General features: G+C 36.1%; 1 protein-coding gene across 2 annotated transcripts in view; it reads left to right on the forward strand.

The window, feature by feature from the left end:
- MOSPD2 (motile sperm domain containing 2) overlaps positions 1–15,889 on the forward strand; it is a 63,106-nt gene that overhangs the window by 14,044 nt on the left and 33,173 nt on the right. For both annotated transcript variants that reach the window (XM_061177984.1, XM_061177985.1), the window contains exons 3-7: positions 566–721; positions 2,357–2,443; positions 4,371–4,525; positions 8,313–8,373; positions 10,648–10,686. In XM_061177984.1, the coding sequence (XP_061033967.1) occupies positions 566–721; positions 2,357–2,443; positions 4,371–4,525; positions 8,313–8,373; positions 10,648–10,686 (498 nt within the window). The remainder of the gene's footprint in view (positions 1–565; positions 722–2,356; positions 2,444–4,370; positions 4,526–8,312; positions 8,374–10,647; positions 10,687–15,889) is intronic.

The raw sequence follows: 15,889 nt of genomic DNA on the forward strand, positions 1-15,889 counted from the left end.
AGAGGTATGTAGAGGTTGGTGAGAACACAGCATGTGTGTAGGTGGATAATGAGAAATTATTGGCAACAATTATTCCAGTGAATTATGGGAAATGTTGACTGCTACATACATAGTTTTCCATTTTGTATTTAGTTCATTTTCAAAAAAGACACTTGGCAAACACATGTCTTTCTAAGTACAACCGAGTTCTTTCTTTATACATAAAAGTTCATTTTTCATTGACTAGGGTGAGTATTTTAAGTTCAGATAACATAATCGATCTTCCTAGATGTTGGTTTATGGTTTTAGAGGGTTATGCAAAATATTTTACTATGGTCTTATTTTTTAAATCTGTGGTGGCTTGTCTTAAAATAAAGCTGCAATTTTTAGATAACTTTATTCTAGTCACACTTAGAAATTCCATCAATCCTTTAAATTGCATTTTCATCTGAACTGCATCCCTGTGTCTATCTTCAGGTAGCTTCGCTATATCTTCCAGGTCTTTCTTCTCCTTTGGTATTAGTGTTGGTTATCATTCACTGCTGAATTTATCTGACTTGGATATTTATTACTGTTTTTCCCCTAGATAAGTCAGATAAGTATGATCCACGTGATGTTGAAAGACTACAACAAGATGATAACTGGGTTGAAAGTTACTTATGTTGGAGGCATAATGTTGTAGATGAAACATTGAAGATGCTTGATGAGAGTTTTCAGTGGAGGAAAGAAATGTCTGTCAATGGTAAGCTGTTCAATTTAACCTTGACTGTGTACTATATCCCCTGCATAAATGTTACTATTTTACACTTATAGCGTATTTGCAAATATTCTTGGCGGTCATCATAAATATCAGAATATAATGTTTTATAAAGACCCAGTACCATTTGAAAGGAACATCTTATGAATAAATCTTAAAATAGGATTATTCATAAGGAAATCAGATCACCAAGGAGCAGAATCACAGTCAGATTCTTCACTCACAGCGGAGTCTCCTATTCTGTGTCTATTTGGTTTAGAACCATTAAAATACCAAGACAGCGTCTTCACTACTAGGCCTAGAAATAAGGGGATACCATTTGCCTGTTTTTCTCAGTTGTTGCCTGGTGTCTGTCTCTATTCCCAGAGTTCCTTGTGCTAATAGGTGCTCCATGTGGAATTACTAGACGAATGGGAGTCCCCAAAAAGCAAGCTTATCCCCAAGGATGCCTATAGCAGCCTCCTCTTAACTTCTTGATTTCAAGGCCCAGTTCTAGATTGAAATTCCCCACCTCCCCAAAAAAGGAGTTTTAAATCTTAGAGGGGATTTTATAATAGTGTTCAAGTAAATGGAGAACTTTTTTCAGGAAAGGTTACCCGTTATCTCTCTCCTCCTAAAAAAATTTAACAGGAAGAAACTGGCACAACTACTAGTTTCGATAAGGTATAAAGAAGGATTTCCTGACCTTGACGATTATAAACTCTGGAGTGACTGAGTCTGGAGACTTAATACAAAATAGTCAACAAATAAATGCAGAGCAGATACTCTCCCCAGTCATCCTACTTGGAGAAGGAATCTATCAGAAGGAGAGGAGAGTATTTAAAAAATAATTTGATTGGAAATATAAAAACGTAGGTAATTTCAGCAGTGAAGCATTTATTAGTCAAGCAAAGAAATGTAAACCTGATGCTTCTAAATCATTTCAGTACAGAATAAACCTTTAAACTCAACAATAGTTTTCTCTTAATAGAATTGCTAGTTTCTAGTGGCACACAGCAGAGAGATGATGAAAGGTGGGTGGGGAAAGATAAATCTTTGAGAGTTCTCGGAGAAGTACTGATGAATGACACAAAAGCCTTGACATTTGCTGCCTTGCTATGTTGGTTCTCGGCCTCATTAGAGAGTGGACCTCCTGCTAAAGGATCTAGCATTTTTCTTGAAGTATTTCCCACCTGCCCCAAGATTATAAATGTATTAGACTCTACTGGTTATCAAACTTTGATTTCTTATACCACTTCTGAGGCTATAGTGTGGATATTTACTGCCATGTTCTTTTGAAATTGTCCAATCGTGATAATATTTGTTTGCAAGTCATTATGTGAAATACAACTAGAACATGAAGATGTATCTACATCATAATGGCTGTTATGTAAAAGGAAATGGATTTTTTCCATTTCTGTCATCTGTGTCTTTATGTAGTTTTTTTTCTACTTAGTAAGAAACACCATTTTTTATCGTCAGAGGTTCTTTACAGATGTTTGCATAAGCTTTTTCTTTTTTTAATAAGTTTATCTTTTTTTATATCAGAGCTACTATATTAACAGTAACCTTTATGTTGTAAGTTTTCTTTTTAAAAGGCCTCTAAGTTACAATTACTCATCAAACTTTATCACTTTTTAGACCTGACTGAAGCCTCCATTCCCAGGTGGTTATTGGAAATTGGTGGTATTTATCTCCACGGTTATGACAAAGAAGGCAACAAGTTGTGTAAGTATAATGTATGTACTGGCTTTTCAGGATTTTGAGATGTAGCCATCCATCTCAACTGAATTAACAATAGGCAGAGCTTTCTACGTATATACCACACGTTAGGTTTCCTACAATAGGGATTGTTAGGGCCAGCTGGACCAAGCGTCAGATACTTAGTAGTTGAATGTACCGTTTGCATCATAATAAAGTAGGCTGTAAAGGCAAATGCCACATCCCATCACACAGCCAAAATGATGTAACTCATAGTCATTATCTTCTTTCTAATTTACTGATGTTAAAATTCAACCCAGTATCTTTATGGAAAATCTTTCTGATAGTCACTAAGGGTGGCTAAATGGACCAAGCCGGATTTTGGGCAAAGGGGATAGAGGAATAACTTGGTTTGTACCAATGCTGGGACTCAGCAGGAGTGTCAGAGCCCCATCCTGAGCAGATGTCCTGCCAAGGCAGTTTCCTGCACGGTCGTGCCCGCCTTGCGCACCCTGTGTGTGGCCCGTGGTCGGCTCCTGTTTTAACAGTACTCTTGTGAGGGTCCAGCCACCGCAGAGGGTCTTCCAGGTCCCGACGGAGAGGGGTAAGGGACTGAATAGCACCGTGAGTATGGGGTCAGAAGGACCAAGACAACTGATGGTTGCAAGGTACTTTAATTAGAATCTACTGAATCTTACATAGACAGAAGAGGAACTCATTATTAGACATTGGACCCATAGAATTGCTTATCGTCTCACTTCAGTCACCACCATGGACGTCAACAAGTTTACAACAACTATCCTTGAACATTATCTTCCCTTAACCAGGCACACACACAGCCCCCAGCCATAAGGAACAACCAGGACTCTCAGTTCCCTGAGGTCTCCTGGCTTGAGATAGCTTTGCTAATCTCTTTTACATCCCTCAGGCCTGGAACAAAGAGTGCATTCCAAGTCAAGGGTAAGGGCTTTGCTTTTTGTGAGAGACATACCGTCTCCTCCAGGAGTTACCTCCGGCTAAGACTGCATGCCTCCCACATACTCTCGTAGCATTTTCCTCCCATTGCTGGCTCCTCCTCGTCAATCTTCCTTTCCCATTCCTCTTATTCCACCTGTACCTCACATGTGCTTCCCAGGCTTTGTTCCTTTCTTGGCCTCTTTTACTTTCCAGCTGATGCAGTCTCCTTGGGTGATCTCAAGTACCTTGGCACCTTCAGCTGCCTTCCCCCCAACAGCGGTGACCCCAGGCTGTCCCCAGGCCACATGCATGTACACATCCAGCTGCCCACCGCATTGATGGTTGGCCGCCTTCAATACAACACACAGCTGAACCACATGCGTCCCACCACCCGCCCTCCCTGTACTCCCAGCTCGGGCCCACAGCCATTGGCTCTTCCTCTGACAGAGCTTCACTTTAGCCCCTCCTCTGATTTCAGTAGCACTTCCTCAGTTCACTCCCAACCCCTACCCCCTTAGCATTTCATGCAGAGTCCTTCAAGCCCCGCCTGTCTCTCTGTTTAGCTGCTCCTCTCACCGCTGGTCACATTTTGTCCTAGCTGCCACCACTCTGAACGGTTGCCAGGCTCCGTCCCCACACACGACACCCACTCATGCTGCCATCGTGCTTCCGTCTGGGCTTTTCCTCTGGACGGAACATTTTCCTAGTGCTCTGCTTTTTGTTAAGCACAGTGTAGAGTACTTTTAGGTTATTACCAAATATTGTTTTTTCCCTTACTTACTAAGGGGGGAAGTGTATTTTCTAAGGGGGGAAAATAGTTTACCTTTCTGCTACTCTTTAAGGTTCCCAAGTATATACTATTTCGAAGAGATGTTTTTAATCTGAGAAACAAAATAAAGACAAATGTCAAGGAAAAGGAATGCTATAATATATGCATAAATAATATTATAATGCCATAAATATTTTTTCTTATTTTTATCTTATGACCTGCTTAAAGTCTGGATCAGGGTGAAGTATCATATAAAAGACCATAAGACCATATTGGACAAAAAGAAGCTTATTGCGTTCTGGTTGGAACGGTATGCTAAGAGAGAAAATGGGAAACCTGTAACAGTGATGTTTGACCTGTCAGAGACTGGAATAAATAGCATAGTAAGCATTTTTCATTAATTCTAAATCATTGTTTATCATGGCATCCTCCCTCTCTCCTGTCCTCCCTGCCACTACCCCCTTGACCAAGTAGTCCTATAAAATAGAGCTAACCAAGTCATGTTTGGGATTTATTTCCACCCCCTGCATTGTGAGTGAAGTCAAACGGGGAATAGGATTTGCAAAAACTTAAATGTGCTTCAGTATTTGGCATTGAAACTGTAGATTTCCTAGAAATGTTCCTTGTCTGATACACAGGATATGGAAGGAAGACGTCGAGGCTGACAGGGTAATGAGTAGATGTGGTAACAGTGAACTTTTCTATCAGAGCTAATAATACCCTATACAGCACCTCCCCTGTGCCTGGCGCAGAGTAATGCACTCAGGAAATGTGGAGTACAGTAATGTATGCTCTCCAGCGTACCATTACCCGCATGCCATGTTTTGCAGTGGCCAGATGTTCACCTGCATTTTTGCACATCCAGCACTTTTTGATTTTGTTGAGGTTTTTTGTTTGCTCGTTTAGGTTCACTTTCTGTTTGATTTGGTTAGCTTTGGAAACCAGTTTTCTTCAGGTGATTTTGCCAAGCTTAAAAAATAAATAAAACCTACCGGTCTTTAATTTGGGCCCTTGTGACCTTAGTGCTAACTGCAAACCCTTTAGCAGCGATGGGGATTTGTTGGCGCATTTATTAGAGCTGCTGTCTCTAACACTCAAAGCTGGGCTAATTCTGGTAGCAGTGAAGTGGCGTTCGGAGACATGCGTGGGGCAGTGTTGAAATCTTTTTCAAAATCCAATTGGCAAAGTATGTTAATATCCCTGAAGTGTTCGTATTCATACTCTTTGCCTGGTAACTAACTTCTGGAAATCTATTCTAAAGAAATAAACCTGAGTATAGAAAAAGTGCACATCAAAATGTTTTTTCAGAGTGTCATTTAAAATGGTGAAAAATTAGAAAAAATGTAAATGTCAACACAGTGAAGTGGCGAATGTATGTGTAGCTATGTAAAATGGTGTTTGTAAAGAATTTGTAGTAATATTGGAAAATAGCTTTTTTTTTTTTTTTAAGAGAAAGGGTGACAGGGTTATATCATAGTAATACATAGACCCCAAAAGGGAAACCTTAGACATTAAAAAAGGAAAAAAAAAAAAAAAAAAAAAGGTCATGAAGAACCTAGTGGCAAGACGGGAATAAAGACACAGACCTACTAGAGAATGGACTTGAGGATATGGGGAGGGGGAGGGGTGAGATGTGACAGGGTGAGAGAGTGTCATGGACATATATACACTACCAAATGTAAAATAGATAGCTAGTGGGAAGCAGCCGCATAGCACAGGGAGATCAGCTCGGTGCTTTGTGACCACCTAGAGGGGTGGGATAGGGAGGGTGGGAGGGAGGGAGATATGGGAACATATGTATATGTATAACTGATTCACTTTGTTATAAAGCAGAAACTAACACACCATTATAAAGCAATTATACTTCAATAAAGATGTTTAAAAAAAAAGTAAAACAAAAAAAAAGGGAAACCTTAGACATTAAAAAAACAAACAAACAAACAAAAACAAGCTAGAGTTTTTTTAGGCAGTGGGACTACAAGTTTTTTTTCATTTGCCCTGGATTATTTTTTCAATCTAGTTTCCATTTCAGTGAGTTCTAGATTACAGAGTAAACCATTTTATACCCAAAACCTAAATCAAAATGCCTAGATAAATAAATATTGCATAAAAATAAATTATGATTCTGTTATCCTTTATGTATGATAGTTTTCTAATTATTAACCCAGAATCATAAAAAATAAATCTTAATGTTTTTTATTGACAAATACAGGGGCAAGGAATTGAGCTGATTATTTTTCAAGCTACTTATATACTATTTCATTATCTTTAATTTATAAAGTTTATTTGCATTACTAAGTAGTTAAATCATTAATGTTTTCAAATACTAGAATCTTACTGAATTATGTTTATACATGACCCTCGTAATTCAGAAAAGATTTAAGTCAACCTTTAAAGATGTATACATAATTGCAAGTCAAAATTTAAATTATTTACTACAGTTAGGCCACTAATTTGGCTTTAAGCTTGCCTGAAAGAAATGGAATCATTTAAAATTACTCAGTGAACACAACATCGTAAAGCAATTATACTCCAGTAAAGATAAAACAAATAAAATAAAATAACTCAGTGGACATACTTTAAAACCAGCATCTTAGGAGAAGTGTATCTATTGCTGATACTTGAACCAGAAGAAAAGTCTTTCTTTTTTTTCTTTCAAGTTTTATTCTTTGATTTAAAAAAAATTTTTTTGATTTATTTATTTATTTTTTATTTTTTTGGCTGCATGCATGTGGAATCTTAGTTCCCCCACCAGGGATCAAACCCGCACCCCCTGCATTGGAAGCGTGGAGTCTTAACCATTGAACAGCCAGGGAAGTCCAGAAAAGTCTTTCATGGGTCTTCAAAGGGAAGACATTTTACAAGATAATGAATAGCATCCTTGAAAACATCCTCACAGAATGCAGAGCAATGGGTTTCATGGAGCTTCTTTATGTAGTACCCACTAATACACGTACACCAGTGGCATCCTATCAAATCGACTTGAATTAGCAGTAATTTGGGATTTTATAAGCAAGGTTATTCAATTAAAGATGAAAAGAATATTGGACAGAGACTTTTGGGGCAAAGTCTGGAGGCTACAGATCATATAATAGGTAACCAAATCTTTACATAACTAATTATTTTGAGATATCTTCTTTGACTCTTACTTAACTACAAATTATTCAACTCTGTGCACAGTGGATATAATGATTAGTTATAAAGGTATTATATGCTAGGATTTATCCCATAATAAATACGTAATATAGTTATGGATGCATATTTTCAGTTTATTAGCATTAAAGATGCTACAACTCACATGCTAGGAATAACTTTATAGACTCAGATCTCTAGGGCAGCTCACCTTTGAGTAACTGATGGATTTAAGTTTGCCTGGTTGTATCTTTCATCCTACAGTCCTTATAAGATGGCTGATCAGTAAGTCAGCCTGTGGCCAGTGGAAACACACAGAATGAAATGATCCATGTGAATAGTAACCCTAATAGTCTAGTTTCATGTTGCTGTGTTCAGTGCAGTAGAACCAATAGTCAGCTGTGTCTCCTAGAAATTGAAGTCAATGAACAACATTTAAATATAAAATAAAAAACTCTAATTCTTATTCTAGGTTCCTACACAAGAGGAAAGAAGCTAGAAGTGAAGTAGATACAGCAGGCCAATATGATCAGATTAACTGTTGTATAAAAGATTAATAAAATATATTTTATTGACTCTATTATGAGGTATAGAAATTAGGTTTAAGAAACAAACGTATCAGAATTAACATGCATATATATTGTCGTACCAAGTAGTCAGGTTGTAAACTATATACTTGTTCTAATAATTCTTTAATTGTTCAACAGATTTTTAGAATTTCTTTATGGGGGTTCCTCTTTAGATCCGTTTTATAATGCCACATTACCTTAACAGCCTGAAGTATCTAACTAGTCTGAGGTAACATGAATGATGTTTAAGCTAATTTTTTAACTCAGTTTTAGGACTGATTATTATAAGTAGCTTAATAACTTAAAAACTAACTCCTGGGAATATAAATATTTATTTATGAGCTATTTTTTAAAGAATTTAATAATTACCTCATTTATATTTAATAATTTATCACCTTTAGAAATATGCAATCTAAAATTCTCTAATGTGGACAGTCTTAAAGATTTAAATGTATAATCTTTCTTTTAGGACATGGACTTTGTACGCTTCATCATCAACTGCTTTAAGGTTTATTACCCTAAATACCTCTGTAAGTAACTTCCTCCTTTATAAAAATACAATATAGCGAAACCGTAGACAGTGTCTAAGAATTGTGGAGCTTTGTATTATTTTAGACTTTAATACCTGAGACATTGTTTTCTGGTGAAGAGCTTAAATGTGTTCTAGAAGTTGAAGTACATATCCTAGTAGGTACAGGAGAAATTTTTCATAAATAATCATTGTCCTTTACAGTTAGTTTTAAGAGTTCAAGTTATAATCTGTGTATATGCCATCCTATCACACACACACACATACACACACACATGTAGAGATGTAAAAACATACATTTATTTCCAAGATTATCCCATTTTTACTAATTTTTCAATTGAGAAATTAATTTTAAATATTATTTGGAACTTCTTACATGCAAGAAACAGATGAGCAGTATTGGTAAGTAAAGTATACTGTGTGATAGGCAATACTCATACATAAAGTACATTGTGTTTCTAGTTGCTATTTTTAAATTGTCATTAAGAAAACACTTGACTAGTGTGCATGACATTTGAATCTGGCATTTGGAGTTTGTTTTTAATTGTGACTCTTCTATTAATTACCTGAATGAAGAACTCCTAAATCTTATATATTCATTTTTGACTGAATAGATTTATATGATGGCTTCCCACTAGGAAAATCAAGATGCCATTCCACATAAACAGTCAAATATTTTTAAAAACCCCAGTGGGTTGAAAGTGAAGAGACAGAAGAGAGGCAACAGGGACATCAGAAATGGAAACTCACACGTCTGCCTGGGCACACCCCTGGCAAATACCACAATTAGCGTCTTTGGGGACTTGTGACTCAGGTGACACTAAAGCATGAAATGCCTAAGTCATTTTATTTTGATGTGCTTTCACATTAGTGTTAATGTGATGTGAGAAACAGACAGAAAGCATGGTGGATATCGAGGATCAGTGCCACTCCTAGCCCTGTGCTCTTGTGTCTTCAGAGAGAGTGTTCATGAACATTTTTAGGTAAAAGGAATGTCTAGTTTGGGGAACCTGTAGGATCTGCTGTTCCTTCTGAATTCTTCCTGGATCTGGCATATACCCTGATTCATTAAGACTTGCTGAGTGGTGCCAGTCATTGGTCAGTAGGGAATCACTGCCCTGTATTATTAGATTTTTTCTTTCACGTACAAAATGAAAATAAAATATCCACTTGTTTATTGAAATATCCAAAGGGGTTTGTGAAGAGCTATTTATAAAGAGCGTAAATATTACTATTACTTTATAAAACACATCTAAGATTCTTTTGAGAAAACTATTAATAAATTCATGGGTCTATATAAAGATGAACTGAACACTGTCATTCCAAATAACTAGAGATAATGTATTTATTCTAGCTACATAACGTTTTGCAGACATTGAATTTTATAGAATCTTAAGTTGATCATGTTTCAAAATTTGTCATGAAATACAAATATTCTCAAAATCTTGAGTCCAAATCTTTTTAGGCATATCTCAGATGAAGACTGAGGTATTGAGCACCAGGGTACCTCTTTGCAAGTACCTTGTTCCTTACATGTACATTATTTGTCCTACATTAATATAATCATTCTAGGAAGTTCTCTGTTCAGGGAAGAATGAAATTATGTTTTGATTCATCTGGAATAGAAGAATGAATTTGTTATCAAAAATCCCCTCTGTGGGTTCTGATTCTTTCTCACAATTGTTAATAGGGCTGCTTAATATCTTCATCTAAGTATACAAATAAAATTTCTGTATACTTTGGAATTATTGGCTTCCTGAGGCTCATAATATTAAGAAAAGCTGAAATAATTTTTGTTTCTTAAAACAATGGTTTATTAAAAATGGGGCAACTGTCAGAGTGGGTTTAACAATATAATATCTAAAAAACTAGAATTGAAGCCATAAATTAGACATTGAAATCATTTTAAAGCTCAGTGGACTTTAGCACTAATATGACATGCCACATCCAGAGTTTCCACTTACCCACTTACTATTTTTTTTTGGTACCTTTCTGCAAACAACAAAAGCAATAAATGAATAAAAGAACACGCTATTTGCCAAAGGGCAGTGATAGTACATTATTCATTTCACACAAGCCATCCTCCTAGGTGAGCCCCTCACCATTGTGAGAAGTCAGTTTAGTTCTAGCACCACTCACACTTTATGGAATTAAAACTGAGTCATCCATCTCAGTTTTTAGATACATTTAGATCACTAGTTTTTTTTAGGCCAGGTATAAGTGACTACTATTGTGGTACTAAGTAACAGACAATGAATTTTTTTTCATCTTTCAGCAAAAATGGTGATATTTGATATGCCTTGGATAATGAACGGTGAGTATATTACTTATACTTTCCTAACATAAAACGTCTGATTTTTTTTTTCTTTGCCAATTTAGCCATATTTCTTTGGTTGTTTAAAAAAGAATGTTATTGTGTTTGGTGTGTAATTTTAAGAGGCTGGAGCTAGAACATGCAAAGGCTGTTCCTAAGCAAACTGGGCTAACATTGTACCCCCAGGCTCTGGTGATACCCATTAGTCTTGTCTGAAAACAGTTTTAAAATGTTCAGTCATTCAGGTAAAACTATAGCCAGAAGCCTGTTTGTCATCTACAGATGGGATATGTCACAGAATGCAGACCTTGGCTAGGTTCTCTCATGGGCTTCAGGTGTTGAGGAAGAAAATGGGATGAATCTAAAATTTAGTTCAAATCTCTATAGTCACATAATCCTTAGGACAGTCATGGTATATTTTTTGGAAAAAAAAAAATTTTTAAACCATTGAAAAACATTCTTTACCAACTCGGATGTGGTTGTAAATTTCATGTTATTTTCAGAATGTGCATTTTCATTTGTGTTTGCCAATCAATTGTTACATAGAAAGCAGTAGAGAAAACCAATGAAATCAAAACTTGGTTCTTTGAAAAGTTCAACAAAGTTGACAAAACTTTGGCTAAACTGATGAAGAAAAAAAGACTCAAATTATTAAAATCAGGAATGAAAGAAGAGACATTACTACTGACCTTACAGAAATGTAAAGGATTATAAGGGAATACTGTGAACAGTTGTGTGCCAAGAAATTAGATAACCTAGATGAAATGGGCAAGTTCCTAGAAAGACACAAACTATCAAAATGAACTCAAGATTCTGAATAGAAGTATAACAAAAGAAATTGAATTAGTAATCAAAAAACTTGTCACAAAGAAAAGCTAAGACCCCAAATGGCTTCACTAGTAAATTCTCCTAAACATATAAAGAAGAATCAACACCAATTCTTCTCAAACTCTTCCAAAAAATAGAAAACACTTCCCAACTCATTTTATGAGGCAAGTATATCCCTAATAACAGACATCACAGAAAAAGAAAACTAATATCAGACTAATATCCCTTATGAATATAAATGGACCAGCCCTCAATAAAGTAACAAACTGAATCTAGCAGCATATAAAAAGGATTATATACTATGATCAAGTGGGATTTATCTCAGAAATGCAAAGTTAGTTCAACATATGAAAATCAACCAGTTATCCAACATATTAATAGACTAAAGGAAAAAAACCACATGATCATCTTAATAGACACAAAAAGTATTTGACAAAATCCACTACACTCTCCTGATAAAAGCACCTAAGAAACTAGGAATAGAAGGTGCGAAGAGTTGGGACAACTGCAAAGTTAGTTGGATCACAGTAGTTCACACAAGACTACCCTCACTTATGACACCAATTGTAAGTTCAAGGGGTTTCCAAAACTACCCTCAGGTTTACTAGAATCATTCACAGAACGCTATTGTACTCACAGTTATGGTTTATTACCAGGAAACAATTCAGATTAAAATCAGCCAAGGGTAAAAAAAATAACATATGGTAGAATCCAGGGAAGTACCAAATGTGGAGTGTGTTACTTTCCCGTCATCAGTATGTGACAATGCTCATGAAGTATTTTCAAACAGGGAAGCTCACCCAAACCTCAGTGTTCAGAGTGTTTATTGGGGCTCCATTTCCTAGGCCTGACCAGTTTATCACATGGTTCATCTCAGTCTCCAGTCTCTCCAGAGGTCTACAGATACTGTGTGACCCAAAGCCCCCACCCTAAATTGTATTGTTCCAGTGTGACTCAGGGTCCCTAGGCAAACAAAGACACTCCAACAGGCATGAAGATTACCTCCAGAAGCTGAGGGTAAAGGCCAGACCTTTCTTTGGGTAAAGTTAATTTTTCACAGAAGAGAATTTCCTCACCCCAATAAAGGGCATCTATGTAAAACCAACATCTATGAAAACCCACGGCTAACGTCATACTTAGCAGTAAAAGAATGAATATTTTCCCCCTAAGATCAGGAACAAGATAAGGTTGTCAGCTCTTACCACTTACATTGCCAGGGCACTTTGGCAAGAAAAAGAAAGAAAAAGCATCCAGATTGGCAAAGAAGAAGTCATACTATCCATATATGCAGGTGACATCGTCTGTATGGAAAATTTTAAGGAATACACACACACAAAAGCCTATTAGAACTAATAAATGAGTTCATCAAGGTGGCAGGATACAAAGTCAATGCACAAAACCAGTTGTATTTCTGTACACTGGCAATCAATAATACAAAAATGAAATTAAACAATTCCATTTATAATAGCATCACAAAGAACAAAATACTTAGAAATAATAAAAGAAGTTGAAGACTCATGCTGAAAACTACGAAACACCATCAAAGGAAATTCAAGACCTAAGTAAATACTCATCTCTTGTTCATAGATTAGAAGACCTAATATTGCTAAGATTTAATGCAGTCCCTGTCAAAATTCCAACTGCCTCCCCCACTTTTTTTTTTTTTAACAGAAATTGGCAAGTGTGTCCTTAAATTCATATGGAAATGCAAGAGACCCAGAGTAGTAAAAATAATCTTGAAAAAGAACAGTGAAATGGCAGGACTCACACCTCTTGATTTTTTTTTTTTTTTTTTGGCTGGGTTGCGTCTTAGTTGAGGCACACAGGATCTTTTGTTCTCATTGCAGTGCGCGGGCTCTTTGTTGCAGTGCACAGGCTTCTCTCTAGTTGTGGCGCGCCGGCTCCGGAGCGCGTGGGCTTTGTAGTTGCAGCATACGGGCTCTCTAGTTGTGATGTGTGGGCTTAGTCGCCCCGCAGCATGTGGGATCTTAGTTCCCTAACCAGGGGTTAAACCAGCGTCCCTTGTATTGCAAGATAGGTTCTTAACGACTGGACCACCAGGGAGGTCCTGTACCTCTTGATTTTAAAACTCACTACAAAGCTATAGTAATTAAGATGTTGTGGTGTGGACACCAGAATAGACACATAGATCAGTAAAACAGAATTGAAAGTCCAGAAATAAACCCTAACATTTATGATTAATTGATTTGTTAACAGTGGTGCCCAGACAATTAGGTGGAGAAAGATTAGTCTTTTTAATAAATGGTACTGGGACAACTGAATATCCACATTCAAAAGAATGAAGTTGGACCTCTACCTTCCATCATATACAAAAATTAACTCAAAATGGGTCAGAGTTAAAATTATAAAACTCTTAGAAAAAACCATAGGAGTAAATCTATATGACTTTGGAGTAGGCAGTGGTTTCTTAGGTATGACACCAAAAAAGCACAAGCAACAAAAGAATAGATACATTGTACTTCATTAAAATTGAAAACTTTTGTACCTCAAGGGACACCATCAAGAAGGTAAAAAGACAACTCTCAGAATGGAAGAAAATAGGTCTAGAATACATAAATAACTTATTTATACATAAATAACTTTTTTATAAAGTTATTTATACATAAATAACTTATTTATACATAAATAACTTTTTTATAAAGTTATTTATACATAAATAACTTATTTATACATAAATAACTTATAATGCAACAATAAAATGACAAATGGCCAAATTAAAAAGGGTGAAAGATTTTAATAGACATTTTTCCAAAGAAGATATGCAAATGGGCAATAAATACATAAAAGATGCTCAACATCATTAGTCATTAGAGAAATGCAAGTAAAAACCAAATGAGATACTACTTCACACCTACTAGGATGGCTGTAATCAAAAAGACAGACTAAAGTAAAAAGTGTTGATAATGATGTGGAGAAATTGGAACCCTTATACATTGCTGGTGAGAATGTTAAATGGTGCAGCCACTGTGGAAAAACAGTTTGGCAGTTCCTGAAAACATTAAACATAGAATTACCATATGACCCAGCAATTCCACTCCTAGGTATATCCCCAAGAGAATTGAAAACATATGCCTACACAAAGAGTTGTACACAAATGTTCATGGTAGCATTATTCATAATAGTGAAAAGTGGAAACAATCCAAAGTTCATCAATTGATAAATGGATAAACAAATGTTACATATCCATAAAATGGAAAGTTATTCAGCCATAAAAAGGAATTAAATACTGATACATGCTACATCACAGGTGAACCTCAACGTGCTGAGTGAACAAAGCCAGTAGGAAAAAAAACTCATGTTGCATGATTCCATTTATACAAAATGGGCAAATCCATAAAGACAGAAACTAGATTAGTGGTTGCCAGGGAATGGGAGAAGGGAGGATAAGGAGAGATTGCCAGTGGGTGCAGATTTCTTTTCGGTGTGATGACAAGTGTTCTAAAATTAGATAGTGGTGATGGGTTACACAACTCTGTGAATATACTAAATAAAAACCATTGATGTGTATACTTTAAAAGGGTGAATTTTATGGTATGTAAGTTTTATCTCCATAAAGCTGTTATAAAAAGTCAGATTTCGCACTTCAGTTAATTCAAGTAGCATAGCTTCAAACATGTCAACTCAGACTTTTTAAATGGAAATTAATGAAAATGTAAATGTTATGTAAAAAAATTTTAAGCATAATTAGCCAAAGTAAAAATGCAATTTTCTGAACTACTGTTTAATGTTTATCATGCTGTTTTATTTCCTGATTTTTTTTCATTGACGCTTTTGCAAATTTAATGCTGGATTTCTCTTTTAATTCCTTTAAAGTGTGCTTAGAAAGTCATGATGGAAACGAGGTTTAAAAGTTTAAGTATAAATCAGAATGGCATGACAGAACAAAATTGTAATTACTAAACAGCTGTGTTTGATAACAGTTTATTCTTGCAGGTTCTATAAGATCGTCACAGTTCTAAGCTGCAGGGCTTGGGAGAAAGGGACAGAAGTTTAGGCTTAGGATGGAAAGTCTGGGTCTGGCTCACGCATGAGGAGGCCTGCTTTTTTCTCTTCCTGACTTCTCATTTGAGAAGGTTTTTCAGATTGGGGGTTTATCAGAGAGGCATAAGGCAAATGACTCTTCTCATACTATTGTACATATTAGTGAATCACAATGCTGTTTGATTCATTGTCTGGAAATCTTAGTAGTTGGGATCATTGATGGATTTGTACAGAGGCCAAAACCCTGATAGGTTTATTAATGAACATCAGGATAATTTAATCTTCCTGAATCTTCCTGGAACATTTGAAACCCATAAGGGACAGTCAAAATGTAGATGCCTACAGAGATTAGAGAATGTGAATTAAGTACTGT

This window comes from Eubalaena glacialis, chromosome X (genome assembly GCF_028564815.1).
Source record: "Eubalaena glacialis isolate mEubGla1 chromosome X, mEubGla1.1.hap2.+ XY, whole genome shotgun sequence".
NCBI classification, from domain to species: Eukaryota; Metazoa; Chordata; class Mammalia; order Artiodactyla; family Balaenidae; genus Eubalaena; species Eubalaena glacialis.